A 20146-nucleotide genomic window follows, 5' to 3' on the forward strand; every position below is an offset into this window, starting at 1 on the left:
GCAACCAGAACTCGTTGTTGACACCAGACCCTGGTCTAAATAGTCAGAACTAACAGGGAAAAAAACAATACTTAAAGAATATTTCTCCTCTAAAACACTTTTCTCGTAATCCATATTTAAAAAAAAAATACTTTTGCGAGTTTAGTAAAGTAACTTCCATTGCAGCCATGCATCAATTTTTTTTTAAATAATAATCTTAACATATATCCCCCATAATGGCCACAGACTGTCCGGCTCACTGTAAGTTCACTCGGGGGCTCACTCTAACAGATTCAGCGATCAAAAATCAGCAGACATTAGCCCCCGTCACGTCTGATCATGTCTTCTGACTTGACATTCAAACCAACGCAGGGTTAATCCTACCAGCTGCGTTCATGGACGTGGCTTCCTGAGCAGATGAACTGTGACAGATGATGAGTTTAGTGCCCTGAGGATCGCGCACAAGACAGTCAGTGATCTGCCGTTTAACACTGCAGAGTCCCAGCCGCGCCGGCAGACCGGGAGACCGAGTCATTCCGGGGGACTTGTTTTTGTAATTACGCTTACAAGGGAAATATTTATCGAAACGGAATATTTTCCTTCGCATTGTTTCAGCTGAGGACCCCCACTCTTTCTGACCGGACACTAAAGTCTCCAAAGGATACACCTCCAGGATCGTTGCGCACAACTTTTACGCACAAACCTTCCGCTGAATCGATGCGCTGTCGATTTTAACTGCAACACGGACTAAACTACAATCTTACTCCCACAGGCTTGATTATTTTAAGTGTGCGAACAGCAGAAATGGATGAAGTGTTCCGCTCCATGCTCTGCTGAAACAACACTAAGCTACGGACACCGGGAAGTTTCCTGGAGGAGAGAGCCGCGCCGGGTGCCAAAATGAGCCTTTACTACCAGAGCTGGAGGATCTTACACATAATCTTTGCAACAATTACAGCAGTTCTTGCACAAGGTTAGTGACCTGGAATGAATTGCTTGTTGATTGCGTTGTGTACAAATCAAAGCTGCCATTCAGAAAAAGTTAAAAGTCTTGATTCCAAAGTGCAGTGAATTGAAGTCCACTGTGACTGTTTATGCCTCAATACTATGTCTACAATTTATTTTTATTATAACAGCAGATAACAGCACTGTTTATATTGTGCACCCTACTGATGAGACCTGGGCCCTCTCTCCGTAGTGCCATGCCAGCATTAAAACAGCCTTCTCTAGAGTTCTAAATAATATATAAATGTCCTCATTTGTGCCAACAGCTTTCATCTCACTCCGCTGTGATTCATCGTTTCAGTGAGTCCAACATTAGCATATGTGTCTTACTTGAGGCAAAGCGGTGTCAGTCTTGTGGGTGGGGTATAAAACATTCAGGATGAAATTTGTCCGGGGTAACATACTTTATATTACAACTCGAGCCATGTCTTAATGCCTCTCTGTACAAAGTAGGCTATCATATTCCCTCATGAGTGTCCACTAGAAAACCGGCAGACCCAATCTTCCCACACACAGAGGCAAAACAAGAGGTAGGCAATGTAAAATCCCAACTTTGATAATGAAAAAAAGAAAAGAAAAAGCACATCACAAAGGCATTTACTGTAAAGCCTATCACTGCTTCATATATGACTGTTTCCTGGGAGGGCAGGCTGACTGATTTATGTGGATAAAATGATAACGAAGATGGAGAAATTGAGATTTTTTAAAGCAGCTTTAAGAGTCTCATTGGACATAGCAATCCAGACCAATCACTGCACAAGCTTTGCCCCCCCCCCCCCCCCCCCCCTTCTCTCTCTCTCCCCTTATCGCCTCCATCCTCTCACTATCCAGAGCATTACAGGCTATATGATAAGCACATCATATTTGTATGTTTGTTTAAAGGACTTTCTAAAGCATGTGTTTGATACAATTGTAATTCTTTCAAGTCAGCTTAGAGTAGACTGTACGATTTAGTGATTAGAAGTGTTGTAGTCTCATTTTATCCTTAAAATGCATTTGATCAGGCGGTTTGTCTGTGTATTATTCACTGTGATGACATAATGGCATTACAACAAATAAGCAAGCGAGCCTCGACCAAATATCTTGAAGCATCACCACTGAACTGTTTCGAACACTTTTTCGCTAACATGAAATATGTTCTGCACATTCTGACAACCCTAAATTTGGAAAGGGAAAGTTCAGAATAGGTTTCAATGTAGTCAAAGTCTTTGTGACTTTCCTTGTAATTAGGACCACACACTCCAATTAGGCGTCTGTATAAGACACTGTATCATAGCACTGCTAGTGATAAAATACATCTTCAAGCCCTTTAACAAACTTTATGACCTTTGATAATTAACCACAGTGCTGAAACGTGCTCCAACTTTTTGCAACTTCCCAGGAGTACTTAGAGCTTGTCTTTCCTCTCACGTAAGCTTCTCTTAACATACACGTATAACTGCAAAATGCATAAATGTCTCACAAAGGAGTTGTTCAAGCATCTAATTAACAGGACGCTGTCAAATCCTAATGAAACTTAAGGTGCTTCATTAAAGATACTGGAAAGGTCAGCCAGTCAAATGATGAAAATCACACACATTGTTAACATTATAGTTTAAGGACAGAGAGTTCTGTCTTCTATGGGTGCTTAATTAGTGTTAATGTCATCTGACTCAATGTCACACGTTGTGTTATTAAAATGTTTAGAGTCTTTTGCTATTTGTGACCCTGAGAGTTTCCATAAAAATGTTAACAAATTGAAAAAAGAAACAACCTGAAAGTAAAACTTTGAGACCACAGCAGCAAATTTAATCCCTCAATTACTGATTAAAATGCAGACTTTCACTGTTGTCTTCTGTGGTGCCATTGGGAGTCCGCCTCACTTCTGCAAGCTGTTTTGCACATATGGTAAAAGTCATTACTGCACATTAGAATTCAAAGTGGCTGCTCAGGCCATGTGCAATTTAATACAATAATACCAAGATTGATTACAATTGGAGAAACAATGCTCGAAGACAAGAACGCTGAAAGGAAGTTAGTTGACCTATGAAGGGATTTTAATTTAGAACCTGAAGACAAACTGCAGGGCAAAATGTAACTCATTAAAAACAGCAGTGTTGTTATTAAAACTGGTGATGGGGAACGTTATTTTGAAATGAATCTGTGGGTCTTAATCCTTAAGTAAACTTTGCAGCTACTTATATACACCACAGAACAAATATCAGTGTGTGCGCTTTAGTTTTGAAAGTTAAGTAAGATTAGGCCTCTGGCCATTTTTATTTTAATGCAAGAAAATAAACCACTCACTGACTTTCTTTTGCAAAAGGAGCCAAACAGCAAAAAAGAAAACATAGCCAAACTAAGGGATATTATGCACATGAAAAGCTCTATTTTGAAGAGTCACATTTTCATTTTTGGATGAAAAGTCCAACCTAAAACTAATTTTCTCCAATCATTCACAGATACAATAGTGTTAGTTTCAAATTATGAGCAAAAAAGCAACTTTTGAATCAAACTTTCATCCAGGGAGCATTTTCATTTAGACGTGATTAACAACTTATGATTAAAACACAGACATAAAGGGAAACTCACTCCACTCAGATGGAGCACTTAACCTACATACAGTTGAAAAATAAAATAAAGCAACACTGCAATGCATTGTACATGTTCAGGCTGCATGAGAGCAGCCATGAAGAGGTGGCTTTTAAAATCATCTGCATGGCAACACTGATGCTTTCTGACTCAGCCAAGGAGGAAGAGAAGCTCAGTCTTCAAAATGAGTGATTTTAAAGGCTGGCACAGCTGGTGCAACGGATTTGCTCTCATGTTTATCAGTCGAGGGCAGGACTCTCATCATGATGAGAGCACCATAGAAGAAGAGTTTTGCTTGCGTTCTCTTCGTGTCATCTGAGCATCTATTGGCAAAGGAGAAATGTGTACCTCCTGGCCTGCCATGAACCATAAACAAACAAAGTGCGCCTGCAAAGTCTGCTATCATGTTCACAAATGGATTGCGTGCTTTCTATGCCTCATTTAAACGCTCCCCTTCGGGTTTCACGAAAGGAAAAGCGTGTCAAACAACAAGAGCACAGCTGACCCATCACACCCAATAGTAAAGGGACGAGCTTGCATGTGAATTTTTTGCTACATTGGCGGTGCTTTCTCCCTCCTGGAGACACTGAGCCAGTTTATATTCACTCCAGCCGGAGCCGCTGCCAGCACTGGTATTAAACAGCACATCTGTCACTGCGGCCACTGGAAGGCTAAGCCAGGACAGCCCCCGTCCCTACACCCAGCACACAGTCTCTCCGGCACTGTTTCGCCCACTCGCAGAACATGACTGACACTCTTCAGAGAAAAAAAAGACGCTGTTGTCTTCCTCCGAGGGCGGCCAGGTTGACATGATTGTGACACATACAGTATAGTTATTGCTTTGGTAACTGTCACACATCATGACGGGCGTTCAAAGACAGAAAACAGAAGAGAAAATGATAGACGGAGCTGTCAGATGGCAGCAACCATAAGGGACATGACCACTGTTATTAACATAGAAAAGCAACACGCCTTCCACAATAGCTAGATAACAATTAATAATGCAGTGACAGACTGCGGTGTATCTGTCATCCTTTGTTTCACACATTCGTCTTAGACTAGTACTGCAATTCAAATATCTTCTTTTTTTTTATTTGGGTGCTCTAGAGGGATGATGTTTTGTTTAAGTCTTAGAAGTTGTTTTTCACTATGCTAATGCAGCCTCATCCATTTTGTCATAATCTGTAGAGTAAACATCAGTGTTTTTCAGCCTTAATTCAGCAAGTAGGGCAATTAGCAACCAGATCAACAGTGCACGCTCAGGTCAGCTGCTATAATCTTCATAATTCTATCAAAAATGGACGTTTAATGAGGACACTCGATGGCCCGGTGACCTCTGCTCTGCTCACTTCTCCGGCGAGGCAAACCGTCCCCATTAAGCTTTTAAACCCAATCAGAGGCTGTTTTTGCTTGATGTTGGTTTAAACTAACTTAAAAAAAAAAAAAAAAAAAAAAAAGAAGCTCAGTCTATGCACTTGATTTCAGTGTTTAAAATGTAGCCCGTTATCCTTGTAGTCATTGTAGATTAATACTGTAAACAAACAAAGCAGCTGATGCATGAATACACATCATACTGAATTAAATACAGTATATGAGATCTTTTTCTGTCTTTGTTTGCTCAATATTTTCATTAAAATTCATCTCACATTCGTATTGAGCAGCATTTCTCGCTTTTTTTCAATGGAGGATCTGGATAGTCACAGCCTGATGACAATCTGCAAAGCCATTTTAATCCCACTTTTTGATGGCTGATTTCAATCTTGTGCCAGATGTACGAGATCCCACCTTTCCTCTCCATAAAGTGAAAGCAGATCATCCGTGAACGAGGTGAAAGTGGGGCAGAGGCAGGGATATATGGAAGTCCAAAAATATTGCATGGCTGGCTATATTCTGTGAAACAAATTCAATCCCTTGCCATTTGCTCTACATTGGCTGCGTTACAATTTACACACAGCACGGCCTGAGTTAATACACATATGAATAATTTGTTCAACCAATAAGTAATTCTGGTGCCACAACATTTCTGAAGTTTTAACTTGTAGTTTATTACCTGTCTGTGAAATGATTAGTTATCTGAATTTGTTAAGGGACTGTATAACAAGATCTTGAGTGGTTAAACAAATGTTTTTTTACTTGTCTTTTGGCTGAGTGTAGACTTGTCCAACCTTGTAGAAGAGCAGGGAAATTAGTTTAAATATCCTTCAGTTTTAATGTTTTAATCCTTGTATCACTGTCAGGTATAAAACCCATCAAAATGACTGTACAGCAACAGTTTTGTCTCTTCATTAGGGATTTGTCGATGTGTACGTTTAATGCGCACAGTGAAATAACATGAAGATATGGAGATACAAAGTATGAAGTTTAAAAGATTTGGGTGCATGATTAAACACATTTGTTAATTTTAACACTGGAATTTTCAGATGGGTGTTTTGAATTAATTCAGTGTCAAGAGATTAATAACCCCACCCCACTCACTACAATAGTCATTTGTTGACGGTCCCTTAGAAAAACCACAGAGTTCCACTGCTTCTCCATCCTCGAAGTTGCTACTGCCTCAGGAACCAAAACACGCCAAAGCTTCTCTTGTTCAAATTTACTTCATTTCACTTACGTGCTCTGATTCAGATATTTAAAGGTTAAGCTCAGGGGCCTTTTAGTGTAATACCTTGATGCCCCACTCAGTTGATAAGTTGGCCTTGGCTTACTTTTTTGCTCCAGTGTTAGATCCTGGCACGCACCTGGTATTTTTAATGGTATTTTATTATCACGTGTCAAGGTGACTTGAAGTCTTTTGGACTGTTTTTGTTTCATGTAGAAACAATTGATGAAGTTGTTTTCCTCCCATGTAATAACATATGAAGTTTAATTAATCTAATGTAATAGATTTACTTGGAAGTGTGTCTCCACAAAACAACCCCACGGTTTTAATCCTAACTTTTCTCTTTTTACTTCACAGATTTGAGCAGTAAAGAGCTGACAGACACAAGGAGCCCAGTGCCTTTCCCTGCCTTCCTTCCAGTCAGCTATGAGGTGCGAGATACGGATTATCTCTTCCTTAAGGAGGCTGGGCAGGACTTCATGAGGAACTCTAGCATGCAGACTCACACGCAGCCCTTTGTTATCCTCAGAGCCAGCCGCCAGCCAGCTGTCAACGCCAGCTATGGCTCCATGTCCACCGAGCAGCTTGTGCCTCTAGACCTGGTCCAGTCCGTGCGGCTCTACAATGCTCCCGAGGTCTTTACCTTCAACTGGAAGATCCAGGCCTTCGTGCTGACACCCCGTGTTTTCTCCTCCAAGCCCAAAGTGCGGGTGCTCTTCTATGTGGCTGGGAGGGACTGGGGCCGTGGGAAAGGAGATGTGGATGAGCTACCGTGTGTGACAGTGTATGCATTCTGGCAGACTCAGGAGGTCAGGGGTTCCTGTGCCATCGGAGGCGAAAGGGGAACCTGCATGGCTGAGCTTGCTCCCCCGCCTGGCTGGTTTGCTTCGGGGTCAGAGGGCACCAGCAGGGAGAGACAGGACCCGTCTGCAGGGAACCCTGTGGAGCTTTACTACCAGGCACAGCCCAAGGTAAACGGGAAGTGTAATTCTGCCGATGGGAGTCGCTGGGGCGGCTCACAGCAGCAGGCAGAGTATGTTCCTGTCACGCCTATGCAGAGGATTGGCAGCGTAAGACTTCTGCAGGTGCCTAAAGGGATGGCAACACTTTCTAGACTCAAGCTCGGCAATGCCATCGTCATAAGGACGTCCTCAAAACCGCTGAAGAAGACTGACATCGCTACCTTCTACATCCTCATGGCCAGCTCTGCTCAGCTCATTAACTTCACTCTCAGGTAAGAATGTGTCTCCTGTTGCCTCAGTGTTTGTATGGGTCATTACAGTTTATCATATTGAAATGAGTATTGAATTCCCGCTGATACTGCTTTACTTTTGGGATCAGTTATCTGTAGGTAAGGTAAGCAAAATGTCAGGAATATTTTACATTGGAAAATACCAAAAGTAATGCAGTAATGTGTACAGTATGGCTTCAGTTTCAAGGGATAGTGCTGTTGCTGTAAAGAATTAGAAATGAAGGCATTCAGATGTTGAATATGTGTATTTTTTAAAATCAAACTGGAATCTTTGGAATACAAGGTAAGCACATGAAGGTATGAGAAGTCAGAAAGTAAAATAACTGGAATCAGAACGTTTTAAGGGCTCAGATTTACTGTACTGTTAGGATGCATCAGCATAAACTAAAAGTCCTGTAATCTCTTCAGTGAGCTCTCATGATGAATTCTCATTATTAATTAGGTTATAATAAGAATTCAAAACAGCGAACAGTTCGCTAACAGCATTAGTCTACCACTCCAATTTTCTTTGCACAGACCACGTGCCATTAAAGATAAGGGAATATTGGAGAAAATGAGATTCAGCATGGATTATGGCATTTCTCTGAATATGATGGAGGATAACTGTCCTTCTGGGAACTGCCATTTATTATTAAAGTTAAACGAGCAAAACACATGTTTGAGTGAGCACATTCTGATGACATTAAGGGCTGTTTGGAGAGGACTAGTCATTGAGGGTGACATGGATCAAATGAAATCACGAGGAGGTTGTGACTCATAAGCGTTCGGCTTTAAAGGGTACACTGAGGATCTGTGTTTCATCCATATAACCCCCCCCCCCCCTCCATCATTGGAGGCTAATTTCCCAAGGAAATGGTACTTTTAAAGCATCTGCAAGGTACTTTTTGTTTGTGTTGATCAGGGCATCCTCTGTGGAAAAAGCAATAACTCTTATCACTTTGCTGATCTTGTCCTGTACATGTATGACATCAGTTTCATCATTAAATTAGAAAATATGAATAATCTGTCTTGATGCTGGTGGTGCATGGACAGATCCATGTTCCAGTCAGGATTGCTGCCAACAAAGTTTTGTTGTGTTCTTTTATACAATGACAATAAAGAGTCTATCCAGTGGCGATTTTAGTGTCTTTAGGGGCCCAAGGCAAAATGATTCACAGGGAAGCTGCGTTCATCCCCATTATGTTATAAATAATCTGACACCAACACATTTTTTTAGCGGAAGTTATGCATTAAAGTGTCTCTAGTCCATATTTAGGGCTATAAGCGTCAATCAGTGATTTACTATTATATGAGTGAGTACTGTAAGATGGGGCCCCATAGGGAGGTTTCCTACAGTCAATGCAAATGCACATTTTGAGCCACTGCTGTGGTTTGAAGTTGATCGACCCTTGGGGACCTCCTACTGGCATGGGGCCCCAAGCAGTTGCCTGCCTTGACTGTTGACAATCAGCGCCTCCGAGTCTATCACTGTATCATTGTCAGCCAAACAGGACTTTAAAGAAAAAACTCCTGAATCCCAAAGAATATCAAACAAACGAACAAAAAGGATAAAAACAAGATAAAGCTGCTTCTCAGGGTTTATTTAGACATTTCAGGGCGTTTCTCCTCACTTCAAGGTGGAATGATGCAACATGGGAAATAGGCACCTCAAGAAGTGGATTAAATGCCTCCTTATTGCTCTAACCGTTTCCTTGATAGTTTCCATGGTCATCCGCAGCGTGATACCTTTTTTTATTATCATCATCCCGACTGAGATCAAAGACAAGACAGAGTTGCAGCGTGGCTGTTTTTCGCGAGGTTAGCTGTCAGAGGGGTTGAGTAGAGATTTACGCTAACTTGATAAGAGGCTGATTTTTTATTATTATTCTTGGCGCTATCTGCTTCACTCTGAGCCGGTGAATAATGGACTGTCAGGAAGCTTTTGATGCTCTTCCTTGACATGTCTCGGTAACTCGTGTGGTTTGCGTGAACATTTTGGTCATGAGTAATGTATGTCATAAATCTTTCCTTTATATGTTGCTGGTTTCATTCAAAAAAATGGTTATCATGTCTTTGTTATGATAGTTCCGAGGTGTCCTGAATTTAGTACTAGCTTTGGCAGGAAGTCCTTGAAGGCACCGCGTCCAAAACTGGGTTAAAGTTCCATTCTGTCCTTGTGGATTGAAACTCATAACGCTGCACAATCAATACTTCCTGAGCGATAAATAATTTCTGAGTTACTTCCGCCTTGATTCGTCCACACATGCTTCAGTGGAGCTGAGCAGGTGAGGAGACAGTCATGGATTATAAATGACTTTTTCACTTGGTCCTGCACCTGCCTCCTTCACTCAGACAGTCACTTACTGAGATCAATGGTGAATGCTGGAAAAGATAAATATTGATTGAGCGGACAGCTACGCGGATGCACTCCTCTTCTTCAGGTATAAGAGTTGAGTCTGCACTCATCACGGTTGTTTGGGTCTTTTTGTGGAACCAAAAAGAGAGCAAAAGAAACATGATGCTGAATGTGTTTCATCCTGAATTTCATGGGTTGTCTGGGTTTCTAAGAGCATCTTTACATTGTTTAATTGAATTTCAGACCTGAGAATCCATGTGTTTTTAAGGGTTAGAGAATGTGTTTGATTAAATTAACTGCTCTCCATTTCCTTCTGCCTCTGATGTTTTTGGAAGCACTGAAGATGATCCCTCACTGTTTGCTGTCACTTGTAATCATTGCTGCCCTAATTCGTTTAAACAGTCACACTTTTCAGAGCAAAAGAAAACAGAGAGCAAACATTTAGCAGAAAAAACACAGGAAGCTTTAAGGAGGCCTCTCTTCTTCTCCTTCTTTGACTTTGCTTTACTATATTTATTCCTCTCCTCTCCTCTCCTCTCCTTTGTTTTAGGCATTCAACTCCTCTTCCCTTTTCCAGTGTTTGTTCTGTCCTTTCATTAATTTCCTGTGCTTTCAATTTTTCTTATCTCTCGCCGTCTTACCTCCTCCTTCTTCGCCCTTCCTTTCTTTTAAACTCCTCTAATTTCTTTCTTCTTTCTCTTCTTTTCCCTTCTCCTCTCTCTCCTCCTCACTTGTAGTAATTTAACCTTTTGGTAGTTGTATACACATTACTCTAATTGGTAACTAAACCCTAAAATTCATTTTTTTTGCTCTCCATAAACATGTGATCAAACACTCACTGTTCTCCAAACTCACATAACCCTGACCCTCTCCCGGCTTATCAGCACATTAACAAGCCGTGTGCAGCCGCTCATCAACAGCTGTCTGTGCTCTTTATCACTGTCTGAATGTCCCATTAAGCTTTAGTTAATACTCTCTCATCAGCATGATAAACCTGTTATTGATGTCTGTAGCTGCAGTCATGGGACAGACAAATTTGAGGTTGATTGCGGAAAGACAAGCCACACCTGTCGGCTCTGGCAAAATGAGGCTGTCAGCCTGAGTGAGAGTTTGATGAAGGTCATAGATAAAGTTATGTACATTCACATTAAGGCTAATAAGATAACTCCTGTAATGTACTTGTATGACTTACAAATCCTTACAAGTTTTGTTTTCCTCTAAACAGCCATTACCAAAGTGGGGAACAATATTTTGTCTTGTTCCAGGAGTCTTAATCAAAAGCAGCGATGTGGCCATAAATAAACCTGAGCTTCTGTATCTACAGGACACTGTGTCAGCGAGCTTTTCACCCAGGGAGCCTAATCATTCATCTGTGTGACAAATAGGACTTTTATGTCCATTTTTAGTGCCATGGTGCCTGCCATCTGGCAGCAGCATTGGCATGAACGTGTCCCCGACTCCCTGAACCGCTCCATAAGTACGATGAGCATGTTGCCTATGGCCGGCCATCAGACTGGCTAAACGGTGGACATTCGCCTGCATAATTAATGATTGCATCTGTTTCTTATTGCACCTGGGTTCGCCAGTGTTGTCTTGCAGTGATGCGTTCACAAAGACAAAAATAGGAATATAAAATGATCTGAGGAACGTGATTACAAACTCTGTGTTGCATCTTATATAGCAGCCGTGGTGATGAAATGTTTCTGGGCTGCCTGTGAAGCTCACCCAGAGGTTACAATCTATCATGTAGGTCTTTGATAAAACACACTCTGTCTTTTGTTGGATTATATATTCACTTTATTGAATTGTCTCATTGTTTTCCTTTACTTTGTTGGCCCTGCCTCTTTGATCTTTCAAATTGGTTGAAAGAAAACAGCATTCACTAAGTACATAAGGGAAGGGAGCTGACTGATGAAGTTCGAGGGCCAACACGCTCCGCTTAGAGTGTATTCCAAAGTGTGTGTACCCATTTGTGTAACAATTCAGTGTGTGTGGTATCATTTTTACGTGAAAGCGTGTGTGTATGTGCGTGAATGAACAGTATGCAAAAGGTGAAACAACAGTGTCACTCATGCCTTGCCTGGTCAGAAGTGAGATGGATGGCAGGTGCAGCACCTGAGAGCTGCTTTTCTCACACACTGTCAGCTTCAGTCTCCACAACCATCCATCTTCTCTGGCCCTGTGCCTCCCCCTGCCTGCCCGCCTCCTCCAGGCCCGCTAACCACAGCCATGGACACTGGTTACTACTGCCAGCGCTCTAAGAAGAAAAACCGCCTCTTCCAGTCACAGGGGGATTTGTTTTATTTCTTTTACACCAGAGAGGCTGAGAGAGAAAAAAAAAAGTGCTTCAGATAAGTCTTCTTGTTACTGTCACTTTGTATTAGTTAAACTCTGCTCCACTTTGCTCAATACACAGAGGTGTTTTATCACAGCGGGGCATGTTATGTAGAAGTCATTACTAGATTAACGGTCCTCCTGGTCCGTCTCATTAATACACACTGCCAGCAATTCCACTTACCTCATTGATTATGCCGGATTAAAAGTTTTTTTCTCTCCATTTAAAGCAAGTAAACACATTGCACTCACAATTCTCTACAGTCAGAACGAGTGCTGTAATTATATACTGATGAACAAGTGGGGGCAGATAGCTCTATGTTGAAAAGAAACTGCTTCTTTTGATAGATGTTGCAAGTGTGTAGTTTGAAATGCATAGCATGGCAATGACAATTCTTTAAGCTTCAGTCACAGCAATTCAATGAAAGATTCGACACGGTAAACAGAGCTAGAAAAAATGCTAACACAACTCAACCACTCAACATAACACACATCTGAGATGTCTGAATCCAAGCAGCACCCAAAGTGAAATAAGACCAAACGCTTCTTGGCTAACTGCTCAATGGATAGGTTTTGCCTTTTGTTGAAATGCACACATCCATCATTGTCTTAAACATATTCCCTGTGGTGGTTTGCACTCCCAGTGTCATATATTGTGTGAATTGGCTGTTGCATCCCTCGTAAACATGAAAACAAGATAAGGGAATGAACGCTTTTGAAGAAAGTTATTCATTTCAAAGCAAAATATTTGTCATTACATCTGTAAAGCATCATTTGGCTTTGATTCTGAGGCACTGAAATGAGACATTAATATGATAATCTATAACAACCCTAAATTGTAAAAACTGATAAGCATACATACTAGGGTTGGGAATTGCAATACAATACGTTGTGCTGCAGCATGGAAATCGTGGTCATGCAGGACAATGCTAGTATCACGATTCAGCGATTGAGCGATGTGCTTACCGGCTGTATCCCGCTTGTCAACTTCTTTGGTCAAATAACGTCCGACCAAGTTACCCTCATTAATGTCATTGTGAAGACTCGTGAAGTAGTGAGGTAGTGAGTCATATTGCCAGGGAAATCTGTTTAGAGCAGCAAATCGATATTTGGTCCAAACAATTCGATGACTGTATCACACAAGTCAGGGCAACAATTGGATGCTGTAGGGTTACTTTGTCTCATCCCTAATACTTACAGTATGCATGTTCAGTGTAGGCTGCCCCCTTCCAAATGAACGTTATAATGGGAGTGTGCTTGTTTGGGTTCCAGTGACTACACATCTCTTCTGAGGTGATGCTTGTGATGGAATTTCTGTAGTTATTTAGATTATAATGTACAGATGTCACTAGGTTTATTCACTGTTCTCTAATGTCAGTCAGACCTGATAGTTTCTTCAACAATGCTGAGATTAAAAAAAACAACATCTGAAAAACGTTTGTCTCTCTTATTCTGCATAAGGTTTGGAGAAACATGGAAAGTGAATAAATGGAGAGTCTTTGACTTTTTTTTAGTTGGGTTGAGATCAAATAAAACATGTTTTCTCACAGCACCTGCTGGCTGCTGGATACCTGCAAAAGGCACCTAAGTTCCTTCACTTTGCATTAAAAAACTGCACCTGCTTGCATGTTGGAATCTGTAAGTCACCATCACAGGCTTACCCACATGTATTTCTCATTTAACCCACTGCGTGTTTAGCTGCTGTGGCTCTGCTGCCTCCTGGGAACCGTCTGGCTGATAACAACAGACTGGTTACCCTCCTCTGTTCATGCAATCTGATGCTCAGCACACAGAGGGGATTTATTTTCTATCCTAACATCAAGAACATACAACACCTACAGCTCCTCTTTGCTCTTTATATGCTCAGAGCACAATTGTTACTTTCTGGCTTTGTCAGGTCCGAGTGTTTTACGTCTGCTGCTGTGACCTCTGGGGTAAAAGTGTGAAAAGCAACAGCCTTTAGTGAATATGGCCATTAAGCATCCACTGACTCTTACTCAAAATGTTGCATTCAGCTGTGTGCAGCCAAGAAAAAATAGGTCAGAGGAGCTGCAGGTTTGGTTTTTGGGACTGTCACAGCAGCAGGAGATTTCACCTTTTAGCCCTCTGCTCCCGGGTTGAACCTGTGTAGATCAGATATACAGTATCCGCTTCTGTTGAGCCCAGCTGATTGAAATCGAAAACCTCTCTCATGATGAGAGAAGAATAACGAAAAAAGACTCAACATGATCATCCCTTTTTTTAATTTAAAAGCAATTCTTCGTTGTCTATAGCAGAAACTTCAATGCAAAGAGAGGCCACTTGAGACCTGTCCTGCAGATTTAATCTTGGATGTGCAGATGTTTGTGAAAACACTGGCTTACTTATGCACGCTCACTCAAATATGCAAAATGCCACTGACAGAACTCCCCACAAATCCATTAAGTGGTCCTGTTTCATATTTCAATTAGGACACAATATATGTTTGATAGTTTTGTTTCCTTTTGCTGAACTGGGAGCGATGTCTCCTCCTCTTTAGTTTACTTCTGTAAATAAACTCTCCCCCAGCCCAAATCAAGAGAAGTGCTCAGATTGCTGTTGCTCATAGATTACACCTCCGAGACTCATAATGCACTCAACAACAGTTTATCTCAAAGATTCAGTGAGTAATCAAACAGCTTGACAAGCAGATGAAGAGCAACAATACACAAGGATGTTGTCTTTACTGAATATCCAGCGAGGCTCATCAGAAATGATACTTAGTGAGAATAGTCCAACTGCTGTATCAATTAGCATTGAGGAGCTTTTTACGTGTGCTTCCTCTGGCCTTCACAACATTTACAAAACAATATCTGGTTAACATTTGACCCACAGCAGGCTGCGTCTGCTGAGGAAACCCACCAGGATGGTGGACATGTTCTGCTGCATAATGCTTTCTGTTTGCAAATTAGAGGCCAAGGAAACTAATGATCCATTCGCTCTGTTGAAATAATAAGTGTGCGTGAGGATACAAAGGAAGAACAATGTTTCTCTGCTGTTGCATATGCACATGTGAATGAGGGTAATTAAGAGGGTGGAGTATGGGTGGTACTAAATCATTGATTTCTGACATCTTTCCTGTCCTGTTTTTATAGTTATTGATTGCTCCTCTAAATGTAATAAATATTCAGTATCATTACTGTTCTATGTTGAACATATAAATAAAAACCTGTATTTGTTGTGATCACCTGAAGAGGAAGTTTGGAAAATGTATTTTATATGAGAAACATGTTTTTTTTGTGGAAGTTAAAATCTACCATAAAAGACAGAAATCTATAAAATAATTTGTCCTAAGAACATTTGTTTCTAAACTAAGAACAGGAGAATTGTGTAGATACTGTATGTTTGCTTTATTCTTTAAATAATCGACTACTTCAACTTTTGGAAAAAACAACAATTCATTGTCTGAACTTCTCTACTAGTTAACATTAGACATTTCCCCCTTTAGAACATTCTTGACCTTTTTGTTTCTGACTTTTCACAGAGCGACAGTAAAGAAAGGTGTGACCTTTCGAACAGCGACGCCCAGTAACTCTTTACTGTGGGACATCACTCTGGATATGGGTGCAGATGGAGCCATCGCTGTGATTTGTCAGAGAAAGGCCCCCATACCTGGGAAAAGGCAAGTCGGTTCTCTTCACATTCATTTACATGCCAGTGAATGCTACTTATCCGTGTGTGTCTATGGTGTTGCCACTGGGAAATAGAGATCACATATTTATGAGCCTAAATTGCTGTAGACAAATAACACCCTAAAGTGTGTCCTGCAAAGCGAATCAGCATTTGTCTTTGTGCCTGTGGAGTTAAAGTCACACCATCCGTACAAGACGGAACACGGCTTACCGCAGAAGTGTTGTGTCCTGCGAGGACATCTCTAAAACTTTCCAAGCACACGGCTGTACGTGTTTCTGTAAAGCTTTTGCTTTTTCCCCTTTACAGCCCACTTCACGTCTGCTTAAATCATTTCTATTCGTTTACAAGCCGAGTACATGCATGCATCCCTGGCATGCAATATGTTTAAGCCTTTGACTTCAAACGGGCAAGCAGGGAATGTTGTTATAACAAAACTGCTGTGAACCATTTAGGAGAAGAACACTAAAGTGAATTACAAGACACCTGCAGCTCTTTCTGATCAAACTCAGCTCTTTGGGTGCCTGAGAAGTCCTTAACTTGCCTGATAACCCCATTAAAAGGGCAACACCCTTTCCCTAACAAGTAGCTTATCTCAGATGTGATTTTAAGTTCATCTGAGTGCGGCTTTCTGTCACTAAACTCAGGTGAATGGAGTTCAGTCACACAAGTGTGGCGTTCACCTCCGAAGATTAAAGACACCTTGCTTAAAAAAAGGGAAAGGACTGACAATCCTCTCTCACCTGAAGTTAAACCTCTCTTTCAGTCCTTTTGAAGTACATGGAGCTGTACATTAAAAATAATTAACAGTGCTGCTAGTAAGTATCTTGCTAATAACTGAGCTAGCAGCTGAGGTAATAGTTAGGCATTATGGTAATTGTACAGTATTTTAGTTTGTGGGTTTGCAGGCTGATGAAGGCACAGAAGGGTTGTAGCTATTTGCCAAGTGGCTTAAGGCCGCCTCCACTCCAACACTTTGCATTTCATTAGATTGACCAGATTTCACTAAGAAATACTGTAGATCTTTGTGTCCTATGTAAATAAGCAGTTTAGGTTGATGTATTTTTATTAACCTTTACAATAATTGTTTTCAAACCTAACAATGAAGCTTTTATAGATGAGTTTATACACTTTAAACTAACAAAGTTTGGTTAGATTTGAGCAAAAAGATTTCTCAGGTAAGGTAAGATCAATATTTTCCTAAAAACAGTAAGTCAACATAGATTTTACATGAACCCTCCTGTACTCCTGGATGAAACATTTTCTATGTAAACACTGATGGCAAACTTTAAGGTCATGAGTAACAGTCAAAAATGCCTTTTGGAGGTAATTTTTCAACTCACTGTCCAACTGAGTTGAATGTTAAGCCCTGTTTCCACCAAGCGGTCCAGTTTGGTTCAGTGCAGTTTGGTACGGTAAGGTATGGTAAACCCTGATCTTGCTTGCATTTCCACACCAAACATACCCTTACACATCACTAAATCACTGCGGCACAACATAGTGTAGACAGCCAAGACATTCAACAAAGAAGAAGAACTTGACACTAAACAAAGACCAATGATTCCTAGGAAGGTCTGCATCTCAGAGGTTGTCCATGGGGGCGGAGCTACGCGCTGACTTTAGTCATCAGCCTTGAAATGACTCTCTCCAAACACACAGGATTTTTAAACATGCTGCCTTTTGATTGTCATTTATTACCACTGTCGCATATGAAGTGAAGATTCTTTCAACCAATCAACGGACTGCAGTGTGTCTAGCTCCAACCTTTAGGGCTGAAACTGTACGCTTAGCACCCCAACAGAAGGATACCAAAAAAGTAGGATGGTACAGGTCAGTTTTTTTTCGTACCAATCTAAACTTTTGACAATGGAAACGCAAATAAATGTGTACCTTACCGAACTGAACTGAACCAGACCGCTTGTTGGACACAGGGCTTTAATGTCCATACTGGTGATTCATTTATGTTGTCATTTATGCACTTCATTTCTTTTTCGCCTATCAAACCAACCATGGCTTCTCAAACCATTGAGATAAAACTTAAACAGTAGGCTATGTTAATTTATGCCTCTGGAGCAGCTAAAAGGAACGCTTGTAAAATTTAAGCTGTAATCTCTGAGTGAATGGATGGCCTAGCTGGAAAAGAGCAAGTGCATGCAGCCAACTTTCTCCAGGATAAGAAGAGAATAAACTAATACAAGCAGTTATAGGATAAATACTCTCAGCAAACTTTGTTTTTTTTTTTAAAAGTACAAGAGCAGATCAACTTAATCCAGTGATACATTACAGGGATACATTATACCATGTGGAAAATAAACATGTGGGTTTGTGTGACACACTGACTCTTTATGCAATAAAAGGCACAGCTTGCTTTAAAACAGAGCCAGAACACTGACCTTATATATGCTTGTTATTATTGGTTTGACCTCATTAAGTTGTTTTCCCCATTTGATATGGATTATGACATTGTTTATCACAACTTGTACTATATGAAAACATATTCTTCCACTCAGTCATTTCTGCTAATCCTCTCTAAAATGTCATGAAACCAACAGCACCCCTGCAGAGAGCGACTACTGTCACACCACGGTGGGGATTTCTCTGACTTTTTGTCTTACCGGCTTTAGTGAACACTAAAAGCGTTTGCTGTGTCTGTACATTAAAGCCCTTATTATCCTCTGTTGTAGCAGTGTGTTTGGGATCGTTTAATATAAAGCACTGCTACTCACAGACATACTGCCAGCTGTAAACAAGTTGTTTAAGCATCATTTCCCTACATAACAATGACTGATGCCGTAAATAACACAGGAATATCCTCTTTCTTATGCTTTTCTGTGTTAATGCATGCTTAAGGGGATATAAGCACCCTTACGTGAGTGCAGCATATCTTGTTTTGATACTCGACCAGAATATTATTATTATTATCTTTTAATCTCAGGTCTCTGAGCAATATGCTAAGATTATTCAATTACATTAAATCTCTGTCTTGTCCCAAATAAGGGGAGATATAATGCAACACTGAGTGAGAAGGGGATACAGAAAGAGGACTTTAGGGTGCTTTGTTGTTGAGTTTGGAACTTAGTGGAGGATTAACAAAATATGATTCGCAGTTTCTCCAATTGTCGTTGCTTTAATGCAGCAAAGCGGCTGGTGTGCGAGCCTGTTGAGGTCACTTTTATGCAGCAAACAGGACTTATTGTTCATCTTCTCAGCTCTGACACAGATATTTATAACATGCACACACAGATGCACAAGCTCTGATAATGCCCATGGAGGTACGTGCATGCTTATTGCATTTTTTCTCCATCAATATATCTTTTCTATGGTTCAATACAGTGCCAAGAAAGGATGCTAACTTGGGCCATGGGAGAGAATTGCATCCATGACTAGGACACTCTGTTCTAGCTGGCATCAGTGAGAGGCCATTATAAGTTACAAAGGCTTATGCTGTGTTGTGTATGCAGCAGGATGCTGTCCTTGGACCACCTTTTTTATTCAGTACACATTTACCAAGTACACAAGTACCCACAACTCAGGAGGAAGGCCATCGTGGAGAAGTTCAGCTTTATCCTTTCTTTGTTTTAGTTTGTGAGAATGCCGGGAGATACAGAACCCTCTGCAAGTTGGAAAAAGGGGATTGGGTTGTGTTGCAACTGGGAAGACATCCTTTTTGTTCATATATCTTCACTTTCTTCCCATGCAACCAAATTCTAAACATCTTACCGCTAATTTTTAACATGGAAATCCCCAAATCCCGTTTCCTCCATCTCCATCAGGTCTTTTTTTCTTTTTCTTTTAACAGTAACGTCTGTTCACTAAATATTTATATATTATCATTCAATGTATATTATCCTTTCGTCCCAGCAGCAGTCATGCACATTTCCATGTGTTGATATGACTAATGGTGAAAGTAATCTACATGACATAAAAAAAAAAAAACGTGACCACAAGCATCACTGAAGTTCTTGGCTCTGATTAAATGTCTGTTTGAAGATATGTCAGTTCTATAATCTTTTGTTTAATGGTTCTCACTGGTGGGTCGGGACCCAAAAGTGGGTTGCAGAGCTGTTTTCAGTGGGTCGCGAACATGTGACTGGAAAAAAAAATGTTTCAGTCTGTGAAGCACTCCTAAAAGATGTTGGTTTGGTTCATTCTCTTTGTTCCGTCGCATGTTTCGTACCATCTGAGGTCCAAACTGCACTATTTTCTTCATTCTATAAATCTGATTCATTGAAAAAAAGAAAGAAATTAGGGTCAATATTTTCATGAAGGAGTTGTTGATGGATCCTGAGGCTGGACCAGTTGAGTACCACTGGTCTAAAGAACACTGGATCACACAAGTTTTCGTGCTAAAGGTGTTTTAGCATGTTGAATTAGCATTCAAATGTAAGCACTGCTATGCTACGAAAAGCCTCACAGAGCCGCT

The 20146-nt window shown here is 40.8% G+C and overlaps 1 protein-coding gene across 1 annotated transcript in view; it reads left to right on the top strand.

Moving 5' to 3' along the window:
* The first annotated feature begins 407 nt into the window (after positions 1–407).
* LOC109983319 (transmembrane protein 132D) overlaps positions 408–20146 on the top strand; it is a 31171-nt gene continuing 11432 nt past the window's right edge. The window contains exons 1-3 of the mRNA XM_020632959.3: positions 408–952; positions 6512–7388; positions 15578–15715. Coding sequence (XP_020488615.3) covers positions 880–952; positions 6512–7388; positions 15578–15715 — 1088 coding nt within the window. The 5' untranslated portion in view covers positions 408–879. The remainder of the gene's footprint in view (positions 953–6511; positions 7389–15577; positions 15716–20146) is intronic.

Source organism: Labrus bergylta, chromosome 2 (assembly GCF_963930695.1).
Source record: "Labrus bergylta chromosome 2, fLabBer1.1, whole genome shotgun sequence".
Taxonomy (NCBI): domain Eukaryota; kingdom Metazoa; phylum Chordata; class Actinopteri; order Labriformes; family Labridae; genus Labrus; species Labrus bergylta.